Source organism: Thermobia domestica, chromosome 17 (assembly GCF_964235325.1).
Source record: "Thermobia domestica chromosome 17, izTheDome1.hap1.1, whole genome shotgun sequence".
In the NCBI taxonomy this organism is placed as follows: Eukaryota; Metazoa; Arthropoda; class Insecta; order Zygentoma; family Lepismatidae; genus Thermobia; species Thermobia domestica.
In genome coordinates, this window is record NC_137470.1 from 16735536 (window position 1) to 16757052 (window position 21517).

General features: G+C 36.2%; 1 protein-coding gene across 3 annotated transcripts in view; it reads right to left on the reverse strand.

Moving 5' to 3' along the window:
• The window catches only part of LOC145674564 (alpha-tubulin N-acetyltransferase 1-like), a 152827-nt gene extending 138471 nt beyond the window's left edge, over positions 1-14356 (reverse strand). The window contains exons 1-2 of one of the 3 annotated variants that reach the window (XM_081744750.1): positions 13869-14352; positions 1639-1791 (exon numbers count right to left, since the gene is read on the reverse strand). In XM_081744750.1, the coding sequence (XP_081600876.1) occupies positions 1639-1791; positions 13869-13972 (257 nt within the window). In that variant the 5' untranslated portion in view covers positions 13973-14352. Of the gene's footprint in view, positions 1-1638; positions 1792-13868 lie in introns of all 3 variants that reach the window. The other 2 variants (XM_081744751.1, XM_081744749.1) reach the window with 2 other exon arrangements.
• Positions 14357-21517: the final 7161 nt, after the last annotated feature.

Below are 21517 nucleotides of genomic sequence, written 5' to 3' on the forward strand. Positions count from 1 at the left end.
GAAATATATTTCCTTTAGAAGGGGGCTCTACTTGCGTAAACCACCAACCGGCCCTAGAAGTATAGAAAATATTAAGGTTTTAAATTCTTAGGGTCCCAAATTTCGGATTGCATTTAATATCGCCTCCAAATCCCTCGGTAGCTCCGGAGCCGGTATTGTGATTTATAGTGAATAGTTGTAAACAATCTCGTTTATGCATATACCCACCGTAGCTGAAGCGCCTGTTCCCTACAGACGCATCCTTTCGCTGCCGACCGGGCCCCCTGCTGCACTCCTGTCCTAGCTTTATTAGATAGCATTCGTGATTTTTTAGTGGCCAGCTAGCACAGGTTGGTTCGTGTTTTATGCACTTTAGTTTTTATGCTATATGTCTACACTGTGTTTATGCTAATCACAATTACAAATAACGAACCGTAATCACTACCAAGTGATTTGCACGAGAAACTAAATAATACACCGAATTTCATTTTTCTTGAAGGACGAAATATTAAAATTTGCCCCCGTCTCCTCCAGGAAAGTCCCAAGCCACGACGGTGCTAGCGGACAACAGTTTCAGTCTCGCTAGTACAAGGGAATGGCATATTCATATCTATGAAGCCAAAAGCCACCACAACCCAAACTTTGCACACTTATGTCCACTGGTTCCAAAGAGATAGTGATAATTGTAAAATGAACCAGTTTGTTCCCTTCAGGGTGGGACTGTTAGAACTCGCTTTAATCAATATGTTTGGATTATGTGTAGCAAAGAACATTTAAATTATAACAAAGTAGAATGTTGTTTCTAGTAAAAGAATGCGTAGCTCATAACTAATACTGATAGAGACTTCTATTAATTTGCTAGTTGTAAAGTGTGACTATTTAACAGTATGAAAATCAACCTACGCTGCGATCGAATTATGCTTCTCTAAATACTGAAAGGAGAAACGGGATAAAGACAAAGAGACACTACGTCATCAGTAATATAATGTGCATTACACCTCAACTTTCAGTGATCAGGATATGATCAAATGAAACAGAGCCCAAAATATACCTAACTCTAGAATTTTTTTTAATAACATTGTGCATATATATAAAAAATCGACGTAGTGCCTCACATTGTGATGAATAAAAAGACATGCTTGAGGATAAATTATCATACGCACTTTTAGAGAAAAATAAATGTTTATGACGCTAAATATAATAGATTTTTCATTTATATGTTCTGCAAATATATATAAAAATACACTGTTAAGCAACAAATTGTATGGCATTGTTTGTCTAAAGCAGGGATGCAAAAAAAAAAAAAAAAAAAAAATCATTCGGCCACTCGCCCAAGGCGAGTGATTTATCGATGCGGGCGAGTTTTTAATATCACAGTTAAAATGCTGAAGGTAAGTAAATTATTTCTATTGTGGGATGTGGGCTAATAAAATCTTGTTGCTTATTTGCATCCCTGGTCTAAAATGACTCACATGCTCCTAACAGTGACACACACTCCTACTGGTGACAGACTAATTCTGACATTCCTACCAGTGACACACTTCTGACAATAACACAAATACTCCTACCGGTGACAGTAAAAGTGACACAAATACTCCTAACAGTGACTTATTCTAATTGTAATACATATGATACCGATTTCTTCGAGTCTTTACTTACTTCGTTCCACCTTCATGATCCAGAAGCAAATACACCACATGGTTGGATTCCCTGATTCGAGATTCACTTGTTATGGGTCCCTGCAGGCCCTGAGCGATCGCTGATGCTCTGCCCATCTCATTCAAAATAGTCGCTACATGATCGGTAACAACGCTGTAATGACAAAAATCAATATCCATATTTAGAAATGTACAAAGAATACAATTACTTTTTTTTTAACTATTATCTTAATTCTACCGAAATATAAATACGAAATATCACCCAGCTCTCTGCTCTAAAGCCAATCAGGTTTCGATTTATTCCTTGACCTCTCCCACCTTCCTCAGTTCAGAACGGGTTTTCTGGCGGTGCGTCCTTATCTTTGTTCCAATTTTTAGAGTTCTCTTTTTGCAAAACAGAAAACAACGTCGCTAGAAACTATTGGTTCATTATAAACAGTAAAGGTTCCAGATAGTCACGGTTTTACTCCCACGCCAGAATGAAAATGAAACGAAATTAAGTTTTACGTCCTACGATTATGCCGGAAGACTAAAGGAGACCGCGATGATGAATGAAATGGTGTAATGAAGAAAATGAGAGGAAACTGGGAAAACCCACGCACATGGTGTTTGTCCACCACAAAGTTCACTTGTCGCGAGCTACGATCGAACTAGGGACCCCAAGCACCAGAGATGAACGCTCTACCATAGCCAATGCGGTCCCGTAACAGCACAGAATGACATTAAATGCACACACACTTATCACCGTTGATTAAGGGTGATGGCGCTGCAGGGATCCTTGCCGCTAAAACAGCTCTGAAGCGAATTCGATACTGATCTGTGTAACATTGTATTCTCATAGGCTATATGGAAGACGTGCAACTGGAATAGCCCCGGGAAAACTGACAATAACATATCAGAAACCTTAATCTCACACACCGACAGAAACTGTGCAGACTCGAACTCGGTACACGTTAAAGATTTCGCACCGTATACAGGAATCGAACCACCAATAATGTTATAAGCTTGTAGGAGACACATCGAAGCTCGTTTACAGATAGACAATTTCTATTCAAAACGCCCTTCGAACTACGAAACTAATAAATACAAAAACCTGAAATTATGGTGGTAGGCCTATTTCAAAGTGTTTAACAGCCCCCTTACCTCCTTGTTATTTGCATGCTACAGTAAGGGACACTTCTAGACGGTACACTTTTGCCGTAAATTTCCATATGGTGTACCATCCAGAAGTGTTTCTTACTGTATAAACTATTTGTTTTATCTATCTATCTATCAGTTTAAAAGTTACAATGGACTCCATGATACATTGTTTACTTTGTGTCAATACAACATTAATGTGAAATACAAGCAAAACTCGCTAATCACTGAATTACATAAGACCTTGAAATCGACAGTTTTATTTACTTGTGAGCGTTACGTCACTAAATACGATTTTGCCCATTAGATCAAAGCAGAGGACTGGAAATGAACTGAAAGGCGAGGATGATACATAACATCCATGAATTTTGTGTGATTTGGGAGCCCAAGGCCAAACAGCTCAATAATACGACTTTTCTGCTTAGTCCTCAACAAACACGCAAAACTACAAAAGCTTTCAAAATAGTAAAAACAATGATCCGAGGAGTAGATTACACGGTAGAAGGAATCCCTCACTTTTTAAAAGATACAGAAACAGCTTTTGCTCTCAAAATTAATTTAATCGTATCAGATAATGAATCGATAAACAATATCGTCATGGCCCTGTGTTGTCCGAACTGTAATGTGCAAATGCAGGATTAGGAATCAGATTTCTGGATTTTCTGCATCTGCCATGGTAGTCCGTCACGCACCAGGCTGACGTCCCTCGGAGATCACACTACCCAGGGTACAATTCCAGCACTTGACCAGTGTGAATGAGGTAAACCCAAGAAGACCTCACTTAAAATAAATGGCCTGGAGAAACTTACACCTTTATGATCGAATGTCCCCACCGGAAATCCAAGCCGAGACCGCTCGCACCAAAGGCAGCGTTAGCGACTACGCTACGTGGGTCCACACGTGTAAGTACAGAAAAAATATTGTTGAAGTTGGAGTAGCTGTGACCTCTCTTGAAGTCTATCTAAACACTAACCAAAGCTTTATCATCAATCGATACAAAATATTGCCTTTGCAACGCTGAAATTGTTGCGAAAAAGTCTAAAATCATCGGACATTTCCTTTACACTTGTTAAAATTTATCTCAAACCTTGATTACGAACCGGGCCGTGGTGGCTCAGTGGTAGAGGGCTCACCTATGGTGCATAAGGTCCTTGGTTCGAGCCCAGCTCGCGCCAAGTGAACCTCGTGGTGGATAAACACCGTGTGTGGGGGTTTTCTCGGGCTTCTTTCGTTTATTCCACTTTCTTCATTCCACCATTTCATTCATTTCTCATCATCATCGTCTCTTTAGCCTAGCCTCCATAATCGTAGGACATAAACATTTCATTTTCATTCTACCATGAGGATAAAAACATGGCAATCTAGGATCTTCACTATTTAATATGAAGCAATAGTTTCCTGCGACAATATTTTGTGTTTGGCAAAAAAAGCTAAAACTTGGAATAGATAAAATTAAAAGTAGGGTAAATCACCAGTGGTCGTCACCTTAATAAGGTTGAACGTTATTTTTATTTATTTATTTATTTTTGCCTTCTGTGAGCATCGTGAATCTTTCGGAGCTGTACCATAATTGGAGCGACACACTGATCCTTCCTATACAATACCATGCAGTTTCAGGGTGTCTACTAAAATTCCAAAATGAAATTTCGTGACTTTTTCGTGACCTTTCCTTTACCAAATCATAAAATTTCTAACATTTTCAGGAGCGAATTTGCGTGCAAATTAGGCCAAATTTTCATCCATGCGATAGAAGCGTACTTTGCTTGCGATTTGGTAGCGTCTAAAGCCGGCTATAGACATTTTTGGTGGTGAATTTTGACGTTTCGTAGAACAAAATTTTCCAACCTGTACTTACATTTGTACAGTTTAAAAAAATCGTGACCCAAAAGCTAAATTTCGTGACTTTCATGACCGTTTTCTGATTTCGTGACTTTTTCTTGACATTCGTGACCGATAGACACCCTGAGTTTGAATTCAAAGTCGAACAGCCGTTGAAAGAAAAACCCATGCATTTTTAAATCCTTTGTATGTCTAATATTTCAAATATTCAATGTTGAAAATAATAGTGTTTTCACCACCAACCACCATTCCAACCAACTCGAGCAAGTTATAGGGCCGGGGTGGCTCAGTGGTAGAGCGTTCACCTCTGGTGTGTGGGACCGTTGATTCGATTTAAGCTTGCGCCAAGTGAGCTTTGTGGTAGAGACACAGTGTACGTAGGTTTTTTCGAGGTTATCCGTTTCCTCTCACTTTCTTCATTCCAGTTTCATTTATTTCTCATCATCACCGTCTGCTTTAGCCTAGCTAGCATAATCGTGGGATGGCATTTAGTATATCCCCCAACTCTCTAATTTGCCTATTTTATATCGAGAACAGAACCCAGCCAACCTCTGCGGGGCTTCTAACCCGTTCCTACTACTACTTCCACTACTCCTACTACTTAGATTGGGGAAAATATTAAATATCAGCCTTATCGTGGGATCGTAAAATTTCAAGATTTCATTTTACTTTCCAAGTTAAAGAACAAAATTTAAAAAAAAAAAACAACCCTTAAACTAGCCATTATATCGGAATTTTTGTAGCAAAAGCAAGTGAAATACATGAATTTTTATTCATTTGAGGGGTAATCCTAATATTTCCTCAAACACTAACCACTAACCTATGTAAAAATTAAAATATTACAACATTCCTAAAAAAAATTATACAGATGAATTAATACTGCTACACGCCTCATAAATAAATCATCCTAGCTAACACACGTAAAATTTAAAACAACTCTGCGTTGCAAACTTCAGTTGACAATTTAAAATGAGTAACTCAGGGAAATTCCTGATAAAATAACTCATCAAAACAGCATTCACAATCTAAAATGTTCATACAATTCAACTTCGCGCCACATTTCATTCCCTTCTTGCACCGTTCGATCAACGATTACTACCGGAATACACTGAACCAAATCTCTGAACGGGACGAATCAATTACTGAATCGAAAAAATGAATGAACTGTCTAAAGGAAAGATTCACCGACCAAGTACTGCGTATAAATTGCTATTATTAATATTATTACAACATTGTCTTAACTTTTAACAACTATGAGGATACAGAACAAGAAATTAAGGAATGATCCAAAAAATGCATCAAAAGATTGTGATCTGGTCCAATAATTAGATTTTGCATCAGGGGCCACAAAAGTTTAGAGCGGCCCCTAAGTCGAGTTTTCGTATCTTTCACGGAATAAGCACATCATACTGAGTTAAGTAATACTTTGGGTCTGGCTACACTATATGTAGTACTCCAGATACAATGCGTAGAAGAAAAGATCTGAATGAAATATGTTGAATTCTTTGGATCAGGGACCACAAAATTTTTAAATGGCCAGTAAATCGTATTTTCATATCTTTTACGGAATAAGCATTTAATACTGAGTAAATTGTTAGTTTTGGTTTGGTTACACTATATGTACTTCTCGAGATATAAGGCCTACAAGAAAATTTTTGCCTGAAATATATTGCATTTTTTGATCCGAAAAGGACGCTAATGTCTTCTGAATGTCCGAACAAGCACTGGCTCTCACTAGGGATATCACGAGCAATTTTCCACGCACTAAGTCTTATTATTTTGTATGACCCTTGTTTGGGATAGCATTTAGTATCCTTCCCAAACCCATCGATGGCTTCGGAGCCGGTATTGACTTATAGTGAGCCGAAGTGATCCACTTCGTTTGAGCGCATACCCACCATCGCTGGAGCGCTTGTTCGCTACCGACGCACTCCATCGCTACCGCTTGAGCGTCCCTGCTGCGTTCCTGTGGTGATTGGGTTAAATAGCATTCCTGCATTTTAGTGGCCGCCTAGCAGTTTGGTTGATGCTTTATGCACTTATGCTAATCACAATTACAAATAACGAACCGTAATAAACTATGTGAGCCAGAGTCACAACCGAGTGATTTGGAGTAGAAACTAAATAATACCCCAATTTAAATCCAGTTTGAGACCAGAATTTAGCAATAGTTTAAAATCATGCCATTTTAAGTTGTAGAAATAAGTAAGGATGGCATTTAGTATCTCCTCCAACTCGTTTCATGGTTCCAGAACCAAGTACCTTGTTTTTGTCTAAATTGTGATAAAGGTAGAAGTACAAGGGCCCTGGGGGCTTCTAACTCCCTTCTCTAGCTGTCCCTAGCTCTGCTATATTTTGTAAAGTAAGTAACACATTGTAAATCTTATATGTGCAAGATTGGAGGAGATACTAAATGGCACATTCCACGCCAAATCACCCAGAAAAAATTCTAAATGTCACCCCCACCGATTCTGATCTTTATGAAACTTCGTGTACTTGTTAATACTACTATGGTATGAAGACCTATAAAGTTTTTCTTCCGAAATCCTAATAGTTTGTGAGAAATACGAGACCAAAGTTTCAGAATTTCAGGTATCCCGGTCGTTCTCGAAGCCATCTAATATTTCGAAGAGCTTAATACAAAAATTCATATCTCAGCATCTACGCAATGTATCACTTGGAAATTTCTACCCGAAGTTTATATAAGTCTGTAGAGCTAATAAGAAAAACAACATCAAGATTGCTGTATATTAAGGGTGAAAAATTCACCCTTGCACTTCAAAATAGTAAATTCTTTGTGTAAATTTCCAATTTTACGTAATGCTCATTATCGCTGTGAGGCGGACCAATTACCTTGCCGCTCGTTTTTAAAAATTGAACCTTAAGGTATGTTCTAAGAGACTGTAAAATAAAATTAGTGGTTTTTTGAATGCTTCGGTTAATAATTCTCGTTTAACCCTTCAAGGCCAACGCGCCAGCTTTTCGTGTCATCTGTAAAGTGTTATTCCCATTGATGCAAGCAAGGTATTGGCATATTATTGCTCGATTCACTCACACAGGTCTCAAGTAATTACTAAGTATACGTGTTGTTTGTGTTGAAGTGTGTGGGGGTTCAGAGAAGCGGGATAACCAGGCTAGAAACATTCACTTTCGAAATTTTACATAAAAAAATCTTATATATAAAAGAGAACGTACAAAATCCTTTGTTCCCTCATCACGCTAATACGGCTGAACCAATTTCTTTTATTTTTGGGGGGTTATTAGGATTTGGACCCTAGATGGTTTTTATCATATCACTTTAATTTTTAATTACCAGTGTCTTGAGATAATTGACCATTCAAGTGTCCATAACGTACAAATCCTTTGTTAGTTATTCATCATAGGTAAAAATAAACGTATTTATATGCAACCCGCATGACCGTGTCACTCGGCGGGTTAACATAAATGACAGGCGATATAATGTTAACATTTACTGCAATCACTTGAAAGCGAAAAAGTAAAAATTATCTAAGTAACAAAGTTTATTGCGTTCCGGGGTGACCGCAGCGAAGCGGGGCGGGTTAACATAAATGACAGGCGATATAATGTTAACATTTAATGCAATCTTCTATGGTTTTTATCATATCACTTGAAAGCGAAAAAGTAAAAATTATCTAAGTAACAACGTTTATTGCGTTCCGGGGTGACCGCAGCGAAGCGGGGTGAACGCTGCTAGTAAAGAAATAAAATGTTTGTCGAATTATTAATATAATCAAAGTGAATTTAATGTTAAAATTGAATTAATTTTCCAAATCTACAGTCCATTATCTTACAAATAACTTAGAAATGAAGGCTATATGACAGTCCGGGTAGGGGGCAGTACCGGATTATTTTTCGATTGAGAAGAAATACTTTCATAAACGTAATTTACAAATAGAAACAACAGGACCAATACAAAGTACAGATCAAAACAATTTCGTACATCTTTTTATCAACATTTACGACAGTTACATTTTAGTCTTCAAAAAGAAATGAAAATAATGATTTAACTCTTCCACTACATTAAATTGAAAATTTGTAACCAAAATATGCAAAACTCCTTGTGCATAAAATCAATTTCTTACCTCAGCATATGCCAATCACGGTGATTGGATTTCACTATTTGAGACTGAAGGAACTTGCTACTTCGTTTAATCAGAACGCAGCCTGTATTGTTCCTCCATAAACTGAACCTCCTTATCTGAGGAATAATATACTCTTCCAGTACCTTTAGTGAAAGGGGCGCACACAGAACAAATAATATTGGACATCGGAACATGGCACATCTCTTTTCCTGCAGAAGGCCAGTAAAAGGATGGAGCCGGTCCAAAAGGGTGCATAAACTTGACTTCATTTTCCTCTTCATCTTTACATAACGCTAACCCAAAAAACAATGGTTATCGTAAACACATGCAAGATACGAATTAGTGACGATGTCCGCGATGTTCACTCGAGAAGATGTCTTTTCTTCAGTAAAATGAAAAATGGAACTGAAATCTGGATCAGCACTGATTCGCTTTGTCCCAATCGAGATTTGGCTTAGAGGAGGGAACTGATGATATGATCGTGTTTCAGGAAATGTTTTTACACCAGAAAAACGATTTTCTAGTTTTTTGCGTGTATCTCTGAGAGTTTCTTTTTTCAGCAATCTGAAATTTATATGTTCAATGCGAGATCTACAGAAGGTAAAAACTTTTTCTGGCGTATTTAAAAAATTAAAACATCTTTGAAGGCTTTCTTTAGTAAGCAGACGTTTAATTGTCCCACCAATACCATCACATGGCTTATAGCAAAAAATGACCATGATGCACTTAAGGAGAAATCCTCATAATGGGAACACAAGTTCATGAAGTTTTTACAATTCTTGTACTGTGCAGAAAAGTCCACCACTAAAGTAATTTACATTTTTGACATGGAAATTGCTCTTTCAGAAAAGTTATTTGTTTGAGTCTCAAACAAATGCGACATCGTGTTCCAAGTCATCTGATATCACACACAAACTAGAAACAGTCAGGTATGCAGATCCAGGAAGACGGGATCAGCTGGGTGTAGGGTACAGGAATCAGTAGACCAGTGATAGATACCCTTGAACTTCGTCTTGAATTATGTAGGAATAATTTTCACTGAAGTCCATCAGAACGACGGCTGTCTGGCTCAAGATTTTTCTTTCTGTCCTTTAAGAACTGTGACTGTGCTTTGGAAATAAATGAATGTGGCACAAGCTTTCGTATCAAAATTATCACATACTCGTCCAGTGTGACAATACTTTTCACCAATTCTGTTCTGTCCGTTATTACCCACTGGTAATATGTTACTTCCTCTCCAGGATCAAAATCCTCGAATTTTGCAATCAGAAATTGCCTCAAATTTTCACTAGAGGGACACTCGAAACAATGCCTCAGCATGCAGTCACGACTGTACACAGAACAATCCAGATGATGGATCAAGTCTTGATACCTCTCTTCTATATGACATGCATGCAGTAGGAGAATAACGTTTTGGTGTATTGTACACACGCATATGGAATGTGTCCCAACAGAACCTGCTAATACATACCACTTAGGACGTAGCGTACAAAATTTAGAAAATCCAATTTTAATGTTGGGATGTTTATGTTTAAATGAGGAGTATAATTCCCAAGTAATAATCGCTTCTCCATGTGCACATTTTTTTAAATACTCGCCGATTTTCCACGTAGAATTCTGGAATATTCATCATGAACGTAGAAATTCTTTACTATTTGAATTATATCTTAACTCAGCTGTTTTCCTTTTCTCAATTCAGGAATTATTCTTCAGAACTTCCCTTGCTTGCCAGACGGCATATTCACTCATTAAATTCATCGACAATCTGTTTCCTGCTCCAAGATGAGGGAACAAAAGTTAACAGTTGTACTTTTTCTCTTCTAGTGATTTTACCTTGGAGTTTGGCCTTTATTAAATCAAGAAGTTGATCCATATCATGAGCCTTTTGTTTCAGATCTTTTGAAATTTTACAAGAATCTTGTTTAGAGAATCCTCTTTTCCCACAACTTTGCTTATTTTACTTTTCAGAGCATAACTTGTCAAGCTTTCTTCTAGCATATGCAGGCTCGCTGTGTGACGGAATGGCATGGAATTTTAGAGGTGATTCCCCTAATGGTGTAAGTGAGACATTAAGATGCTATACAGTTTCATTTTTTGCGACAGATCCTTCTAAAACAGATACATCGTGTTCACTAAATCCGCCCACGTCTTTGCATTTAAAGAAAATCCCAAGTTTTTTTTCTGCAATTACCGCATATCTTTTGTCCAGGAATTGCCTTTACAGAGTCAATGTTTTTATTAATTTCATTAGCAAAATCAACACTTACTTTTCGCAAAACCTTAGTGATTGGCTTTTGTGGCAATTAAATGGATCAAAACAACTTGTCTAATAATGTTCATACTTCAAGTAATATGTTTTATGATGTTCAGAAACACTAGTTAAAAAATCAGAACTGATTCCACTCCTTTGGGATAACAATTCTTTCTCGGATGCACTGATAATACAATGCAATTTGACCACCCGTGTTTTGTGGCATTCACCTTTAGTTTCCTTTTCTACACTGCACTGTCCTAATTCACTTCGCAACATCGTTGTAGGCCAAATTATCACCTGACAGGATGAACAACACTGTCTTGCAGCAACCCCAATAAGTATTCAGTCTTAAGCACTTAACACGACATAAACATCTGCACAGAAACACAGCTGAAACCGAAATGAACAAGTTACTCTACGGCCACAATGCAGAATCAGGCTAGATTAGACATGTTCCTACTCGCATTGCTCAGACAAGATTTTTCACGTCAACTTGATAGTTCAAGACACAACTTGCATCTTCGCGTTAACTAAACGATTTTCAATCCGTAACTAGTCCTGCATTAGATTGATAGTTTATTATGCATCGTGTACATTCACAGCTGAAAGTTCTGAGATGAAGAAATGAAATTTACTCCCCTCCCACAGTTGCACATTCGGTCAATCTCACTTCGTCTCAAATACTGAAAGCTACACAATAACTAAAAATAACAGTGAGTTTAGAACTTCAGATGGAGAAAGTATTTTATTCGGGTGCTCATGAAAAAAACATTTGTCCTTGTGTACAGGATGTTTCAAAAGTCCCCTGAAATAGGGTAATTCTGTTATTATCAGAGTTACAACAAAATGTAAGAGGGAAAATAGTCTCTAAATATGATGTTTTCAATCTAAAGTGAAGAAATTCTTTAAATCAAACTAGCCGTTTGGGCTGTACACTATGTACTCAATGTTAAACGAAAATACAACAATGTCATCTACATGGGCCCACAACATAAGTGAATGAAGTTACTGTCTTTTACGCTAACGTGTCGATGGCCAGCCCCCATTTAAAACATGACCCCTATTCACCATACTTTTACAAAATTGATCCACCTCCCCCAACCCGTCTATTAATGGCAACGTTGCATTTTCGTTTAACATTGGGCGCATAAAGAGTGCACAGCCCAAACGGCTAGTCCGATTTTAAAAAATCCTTCACTTTAGATTGAAAACATCATATTTGGAAACTGATTTTCCTATTACTTTGTTGTAACTATGATAACAGTTACCGTATGTCAGAGAACTTTTGAGACACGCTGTATATTTAACAAGTACAAACGTAAGATCTTTGACACCATAGATACATATATCAACAAATATATTAAATAAATGTATACTCTTCAAGTCATACAAAACTTTCCATTATGACTAAAATCTTGTACTGTTAGGTTAAGTTTGGTTGGCAGGACTTTTATCTGGCACTGGCTTCCCTTTGAATGTTATATAACCTTCATTTCTACTTTATTTGAAAGATAATGGACTGTAGATTTGGAAATTTAATTCAATTGTAACATTAAATTAACTTTGATTATATTAATAGTTTGGCAAACAGACAAAATAAATAAATAAATAAATAAATAAATATATATATATATATATATATATATATATATATATATATATATATATATATATATATATATAATTTCAAGAATCAAGTTTCTAGCCTAGTTATATCGCTTCTCTGAACCCCCACACATTTCAACACAAACAATACATATACTTAGTGATTACTTGAGACGGTAATAGTATACATGAGAACCCCCTGATGTGAGTTTCTTCTGTGTTATATTACAACTTCTACATAAAATACCATAAATTTTCTACGTAGTGCAATAGTAAGAAGTATCCGTGTGCACAAGACATGCGATATGCGTTAAATCCCCCCCACACACAGTCATAGATAAAGTACAAGGGCACCACACATGCAGATATAAAGTACAGGTACGTGCTTTTTTATTTTCGTATCAGTCGATAAGTAAATAAAAGTCGCTTTGTTACCCCCTTTGTAAATTCATACATAGTCAATAGTCCCTAAAAGTATGAGCGTCCTTCTTCTTCGGGAACTGATGCAGCTTCATGTATACTATATCCCTTTGGTCTCGTATTTCTCACAAACTATTAGGATTTCGGAAGAAAATTTTTACAGGTCTTCATACCATAGTAGTGTTAACAAGTACACGAAGATTTATTAAAATCTGAATTGGTGGGTGATTTGACGTGGAATGAGCCAAATATCAGCCATAAGTAATTCTGTCTTACTCATACATAAGTTCCTCAGAGAATAATTTCTTGGTAAAGTAGTAAATTGCCTCCAACAGAGGTGCAAATTTGTACCCTGCTATTTGAAGAAAGCACATCTTTATACATTTTTAAGTACGAAATGACAGATGTACAACAAGTACTCTCCGGCGAAGACCCACCTACCACACGAGACATCTGTAAATACGAAACGTTTAGAAAATCTTGTATATACGCGTAAAATACGACTACATTTCAAACAGAAAATATATTTATTTACACAGTAGTGCCGTTCTATCAACGCTTAGAATATTCTAGCTGATCTTTAGTAACATAAGACTAAAGCCCCTTAGCAACCAAATAAACAAGGTACTCGAGCCTCACGTTTGCGTAGAACATTACTCAACGGCCTCGTCTTTGAAAGACCTTCAAATACATACCAACCAAATAAATAAATAAATAATGTCATTAAAGCTAACGAAGTCTCAAATATTTCCTAATTTTTGAAAATACATGTACAACTAAAAACAGAAAAAAGCTGTACAACTAAAGCTGTATACACATTCTTCAAATTCTACTACTCAAACAGCTTGTCAAAAGTACCAGCAACATACATACCGAATGTCTCGCTTATCACCTCTGAAATCCTCGGGAACACATTTATTATTTATTTTAACTATTGTGTTCGGACTCACTTCTTCTATCATGAATGAGAACTCCATAATTGAATTGTAGTTCCACTTTTATATCAAAAAAATACTTCTAATGAACGAAAAAATCAACACTGATATCACACTACGTCCTTTTCACTTCACTTCACTTGGAGGATAAAATCCCCCCCTTTGTATGTTCCCGGCTCTAAAGACTTTGAGCAAGGTTTATAATATGTATTCAGGTAAAGATAGAATTTAGTACAAAAGGTAAAAAGTAATAAGAAATCGACAAACTAATAAAGTGGGTATAGTAAAAACAGTAATTGGTAAATGTCACAATCAAATGTAATATACTTCAATAGAGACCACTTCAACCCACAACCTCCACACAGCACTTTAACGACACAGCACACAGTTGCCACTACCGATCTGCACAACACGTCCTCAGTGTTCCCAACACTCAATGAGAGAAAGTAACTAAAATCAATAGCTAAAAATGGTCATAAATGGCTTAAAAAAAAAAGAAAGAAAGAAAGAAAGCTTCCGCGCTCAGGAAAAGATAAATAAATTGGAATCCTATAATAACAAAAAATATAAAAGCAAAACTCCCCTCACAGACATCAATATAATCTTTTTCTTGTTTCAGATTCAGGCGGAGCTTCTTTTGTCTCGGTTGTTTGTATTGGGTTGCTTTTGTTTCAACTAGCTGCAAAACTATGAATGAAATTTCGTACAGAGAATAACCCCTCTAAAACACGCCACAACCCAAATTTCAATATTAAAATTAAAGCAAGGTTTTTCAACTTATCCCTGTCTTCTTTTTTTAACTTTAGTCTCCTGATTGAATACAAACTTTATTTCCGTGATCGAATGCGGAAACATTAGTATTAAAAAAAAAAAAAAAAAAAAAAAAGATGAAAACGAAACTAATTCTGAAAATAAGATTCTCTCCTCCAACATTGTGTAGCGATTTACGTTTTGCAAAATTTCTTCAATTGAAGACTTATTTACTTATTTCATGAAATTTATGTTCGCCACTGATTTTCAATTTTGTCGATATTATCTTCAAATTTCAATGAAAGCTGAAGCTAAATCAGTAAAAGACAGTGGCGTAGGGAAGGGGGGGGGCCGGAGGGGCCGGGCCCCCCCAAAGAGGTCCGACAATGTACTTTGGTATTTTGATGTTTGTAATTTTTTATATATTGTTATGTTTATATATTTTTTTGTTTGTAATTTTTCTATATGTACCTATAACAGCACTTGGGCCCCCCCCAAACACACATCCTGGCTACGCTACTGGTAAAAGACAGTTTCACCGGTTTCAAATTCTTATTGACACTTAAAAGCGACATTTTCTGAAGGATGTTTATATTATCAGGAAGTCTATTTTGAATTTCTTTAAAGAGTTTTCTTACTAAAACTTATACGTCTTCCCCGAAAGTTTTACTCAGTGTCTACTTTTAACTTACAGGTTTTGAGCTCATTCTCAACTGTGTAACCAAAATATGAGGAAGAATCAATATAACCATCAATGCTATATTTTATGGGGACAATTCTAGCAGTGGGATTTAGAATGTTAACACTTAGACAATGCATCAAACTTCAGAAAATAGCAAAATGCCACACGAATATATATAAAGTACACTCAGAAAACGATTAGAGATGGCTAAAAGCGAAAAGTATACGGCTGATAAAGCCAATAGTGACTTTTTGGAAAATTTGTGGCAATCTAGGTTCTCAAAGTGGCCAGATCTAGCTACAAAGTGACTTAGTTGGCAACCCTACGTCCTTCACAGATTCTGTATCCACCATAATCTAAAGGCAGGACGTAATACAGTGTTACCAATGACTTCCATACAGAGGTCTCTGTTCACAAACGATAAACTAACTCTTGTTCAGCGGTGAAGAATTCGGTGTAGATACCTTTCGAAGCAAGAATTAAATAGCTATATGTAATATTCTGAAAAAAAAAAAGTTGTTTCTTTTAATAGGACCTACCTTCCTGTTTCTTTTACAAGATTTCTCTATTTTTTTTTCTTGGCAACAAATTATTGTTATACCAAACTAAACTACTCTAATCCCAAATGCTTGATTTTTTTTTTTAATTTTTGAATTTCTTCTTCTTCTTCTTTTACGGGTTTGAACGGGAGTCACAAAATTTACTTCATTGTAATTTGTGTCCCATAAACTTTCCAACTAGGTATGGCTTATATCTCTGTGCCAATTAGGGTCGTCAGGGTAAACCAAAATATTTCAAATAAGGTGTACAGGGCGATTCTCGTTGCGAAACACGTTCGGAATTTTTCTCACTTGGTATTGAACTTTCGCCCTTCACTTTGTTACATGATTGTACCCAATGTCTGGCGTATATGTGAAAATATTTTTTCCTGCTTACGACAAGTAACAGTGTTGCTAGATTCTCACAAAATTCCAAAAACAGAAACATCTCATTTTACAATATATATATATATATATATATATATATATATATATATATATATATATATATATATATATATATAGTATTCTAGGAGTTTAGCTCGGGGGCAGAAAATTTAGCACATTGGAATCTGTGTTACATAACCTTTACAACGAGGTATAGCCCATATCCCTATGACAATTAGAAGGGTCACAAGGGCCGCCAACGTAAATGTCTACGATTTTCTTGAAATTCCTATACGTCCTGTAAAAGTTAAATCATTTTGTTGTAATGTTGTTTCATATTACTAGGTTTTCCTTCCTGGATATGGCTTGTATTTTGCAAGTGTTGAGAGACTGCAATCTTTCTATTTATAGTTTTCATTATTCATCTCTTGACAGGAGCTTATACAATTTTGCGTTTTCCTTTATAAATCAATATCAGTAATATGTTTTACTTTCAATATATCTTTGGTAAATTTGAATACTAAAGGTGTCCTTTAAGTACACATTTTATTTTGAATCAATTAAGAATAATGAGATTCTTAAACATAATGGGCCTTATGCAGAGTCGTTTTGTAACGTGATTAGTACCATACTAAAAAGTTCAACTTACATATGTTTCCTGCAGTAGTCAGGCGTTTAGTATGAGAGCTAATCATGCGTCAAAACGACTCTGCATAAGGCGGAATATTTCCTTTATTTCGAAATTCACAATACTTACAGTATTATTTGTTGTTAGCATTAGTGTGAGCAATTTATTTTTAATTTCCTCTCCTTTTCAAGGAAGAGATAGCTTTCTTGCATTGACCCATAAGATGGAACATTATTTATTTTCTTAATATAGCATTTATTAAATTAACTTTGGAGTCCCGATTGGTAGTTGTAGATGAAGTACTGAAATAGCATTGAAAATACAGTTCCAAAAAGTCAGTACATTCAGGGGCGGATCCAGGGGGGCGATCGCCCCGATCGCCCTCCCCCCCAGAACAGGAAACTTTCTTATTTTATATATAAATAAAACCCATCCCAAAGTTTAGAACCCTTAAAAGTAGCAGTATGACAACCCACCGCCCCCCAGAAGTCGGTCCTGGATCTGTCCCTGATACTTATTAACATATATTTTCTTTCACCGAGAAAAGTTGCTAACATTCACAAAACGTGTATAAGGGGGGGGGGGATGAAGCATCAAAGGGAAAAGTCACCCCATTACTTTGTTGATTTTTCAGAGCAAGATCAATACAGAGTTGGGATTTGACTGTATTCGGCCCTACAGCCTTATAGTTTTTTCCGGATAACATATACAAAATACGACGATTTCTTCTCATATTTAGGCTAGATAATTGTCGGCTACACTTTTAATAAGTAAATTTCTACTTGATATGGTACAGTAATATTCACAAGTTTCTGAAAGTCGAATTTCAAGTTTAACCAGTTGAGAATGCTCCAAGAGCATTGCCAGAACGAACTTAAAAAGAATGGAGAGATGGAGCGGGAAGGATAACTGTCATTGTTTCAACGTGTAAAAGTAAATCTTGTTCGCACCTTGTTCTGTTTCTCGCAAAAATTCGCAAAATATTCTCTCTCTATAACTTCAGTTCCCGAGATATGTCTCCTTAAATCTCCCGAAATTCGTACTTTTTTGGTCAATATCTGGAGAATGGTCGCCAGTTGCCCAGAAGCCAGTTGATCAGTGGCCACCGGTTACTATTTGGTACCAAAATGTTCACCATCCTCTTAGGTATTGATCAACACCAATATTATTTCTCTATGACTTACGGTTCCCGAGACATGGCCCCTTAAATTTCTGGAAAGCGACCATTTTTTGGCCAATATATCGGGAATGGTAAGAGTGACGCGAAAAGTTTAATCACTTTGTCTAAAAGTTTTTGATGCTATATCGAATGCAAGGTTCAAAATTGAAAAAAAAATAGCAAATAACAGACAGACGGACAGACTGATACACAGACATAGAGAATTCAGTAACGAACTTTTTAAGCTCGCTGAAAATACCGCTTTTCTGGTGAGACACCCATAGTCATTGTTGTTGGAGGTCATCCTGGATTTGTACCATAGGAGAAGAAGCAAGTACAACTGTCCTTTGATGAATGTTTTGACAGCTAAAAATCACTTCACATTCATTTGAACTTTTATGCTTTCGATCAATTATTTAGAAATTCTGTAATTTTCTTCTGTGATACAGACAATATGGAGCCGAGGTAACATTAGTATGGGGTGAGGGTCCAAGTTCCATATCTGCTGCTGAGTACAAGTCCAGTTTGGAAAGGCAGCAATTGTTTATACACAGATACATTTTCTGAAGACACCCATCCATCCTTCCGTTGGAGTACGAGGGCAAAATCTTCAATTAACTTAAGGTTGGTTAAAAGGGACAAGTTTTGCCGATAGATGCCTGTACTGTCTTCGTATCTTCCTTATGTATTTTTTACCTTTCACGGGAATTTACAATTTCCCTTACAAATTTCAACCTAGAGACTTCAAATATTTAGAGAAGGAGCTTCATAACCAATGAAGGCAAAAAACCGTGCCGATTTTTTTATTTAGAATTTTCTTCATTGTTGAAATGGCTTGATTGTTGAAATGGATATCCAAACCTTTAACAATATAACTGAACAATGGAGAAAATTCTAAATTAAAAATCGGCACGGATTATTGCCTACGATAGGTTATGAAGTCCCTTCTCTAAAAATTTGAAGTCTCTAGGTTGAAATTTGTAAGGGAAATTGTAAATTTTCGTGAAAGGTAAAAAATATGGAGAGAGATACGAAGACTGTAGAGACATCTATCGGCAGAAGTTATCCGTTTACATTTACCTTAAGAGATACATTTCCCAAGAAGCACAGGGATGCAAATCAACGGAAAGTTTCCATGACCTATTGTGTTCGAAATTCGATACCCGCTCTTGGGACAAAGGAATTGGTTTTTAGTTTTGACGAATACAAATAAGCTGTCATTGAAGTCACCTGCGAACACGTTTTGCCTATTTTTGCAGTAATCACCTTACTTCAGGAACCAGGTATAGTGAAAACCTTTCATTTACTTTCAGTTTTTCTGCTCTTTGCTATTTGGCGTGACCGTTAAGCACCGTATGTTTATTATTTAGCACGTAGAAATGTATCCATTCAATATATTTGAGTAAGATTGCTGGTTTCCGTAATTTGTCTTGATTGCAAATTGGGAGAAACATCATAGCAATGCAATATAATGTAGTTTACCCTAAGGTCTTCAGTCGTTTCCAGGTTCGAACCGTTGCAAGCACAGATTCATATTATAGTTTCATCTTTGTCCCTATCAGTCAAGAAGATGTTGAAAATTATCACTCGTTAGTCCCGTAAAAAAGATAATATTTCTCGGGTATTTAAAATTATGTTTAACGTAAGCAAATAATGTTTGGAATCGCTTTTAGATTTGCCGTACGTGATTTTAGTTAACACTGATTACAAACACAGGCACCTTAGTATAAGCTTATTCCTATCACATATGTTCTCAATTGCTAACGATGTTTTGTTGTGTGTATATATGTACAGTCTTGTACAAAATATCTTGGCCAAGATCCTTGTTTCAAAAGGTCGTATTCTGGAAACCATAAGTAGGAAATTCTAATGCTTTACCTCTAAATAAGCATCGAAAGTGGTAATAAAAAGTCCGCATTTCTTTAATTTCAATTGAACAACACTGAAGTTTGGTATTTGGCAGTATTGCCTTATTTATTATTGTCAGTATTTTGCTTTATTGTTTAGTTCCGAATGATATTTAAATGTAAAGGTTTTGAAAAAGCTGATTAGTTTTTACACAATTGCTGTGTTTAGCAGAATTGCATGTATACAAAACTACAGATAAAACAGAAATTGTTTTGGTTTACATTTTTTTCAGCATTATATTGTTCTTTCATGGAATTAACGTCATTGTTAATTATGCCCATTTTAATATTTTTTGTAATGATAATATTTTGTTTTCACAAAAGAAAGATCTTTAATATAAATGAAATTACTTGCGACGAAAGTTAAAGTCAAACTATTGTATAAACTGTTGTGTAGGTGTTATGTTGATCCGAGGAATATTATACGTATTGCCTTAATATTTTGATGAAGGATTATTTTTCAACCAAGCAGCTGATTACGAGAGCAGTGTTTCCAACTAACTCAAAACTAATTTTACTTTGAAAGCTTTTTTTTCCCCCTTCTTTGATGTATTATTTTAATCTGTCAGTAAACCACAACTTATATTTGAATGTTGCCATTTAACCTATATATTCTTCGTCTTTTTACTAGCTTTAGGAATATTTTTGATTTGCTTTTCTTTGTTTTCTTTCTTCTTTTTATAGATATACGTTTGAGGCTGAAGCCTGGAAGGATATCTAGAACTAATTTCGTACCTTTTTATGCTAACCCAACACAAAATTATCGCTTTAGTTTGCGATAACCAGCATTTGAATTCTAATTATTTATTGCATTATTTGCGTTGCGTTGCAAGAAGGAAATTTTGTAAAAGGATGAGCCCCATCACGTGCAAAAATTGTGGAGCGTAACACAACACAAAACATGCAGAAATCAATTACGACTGCTATGCCTATTATCGCAAACTAAGGCACAGATAGTACGTTGCGTTGACAGAAACCACTACGGAATATGATCCCTTTGTCACTTATTAGATGCGTTACTTAAAGCTCGTTGGAGCAGATAAAATGGAGAAAAAGAGTAACGAACGAAGACGTTTTAAGACGGATAGGAGAGAAGAGGACGCTGACTAATAGCGTCCTCTTCTCTCCTATCCGTTTTAAAACGTCTTCGTTTGTTACTACAAGTTGTATTCTTCGTACGAAGGCCAATTGGATTGGACACAGCTTGTAAACAGATTGTCTTCATACTGCCATAGAAGGAAAGATAGAAGGAACAATAGGAATAGGAAGAAGAACACGACTGATAAATGATTTGAAAAACAGAAGAAAATATTGGGAGTTAAAGAGTAAGCTAAGACTGAGAAACGTGAAAGAAACATTGCTAGGCCCAAATCTAGGCATCGGAAGTGTAATTGTTCATCTCAACGACCCCGAAAACTATGAATTTGACACTGATATTGGTCATTTTCATCATTTTTATGTATCTCCCCCTCCCATTCCGAACTTACGGGCTGAATTTGGATTTAATCAGCATCAGAAGTGTCACTGTTCATCTT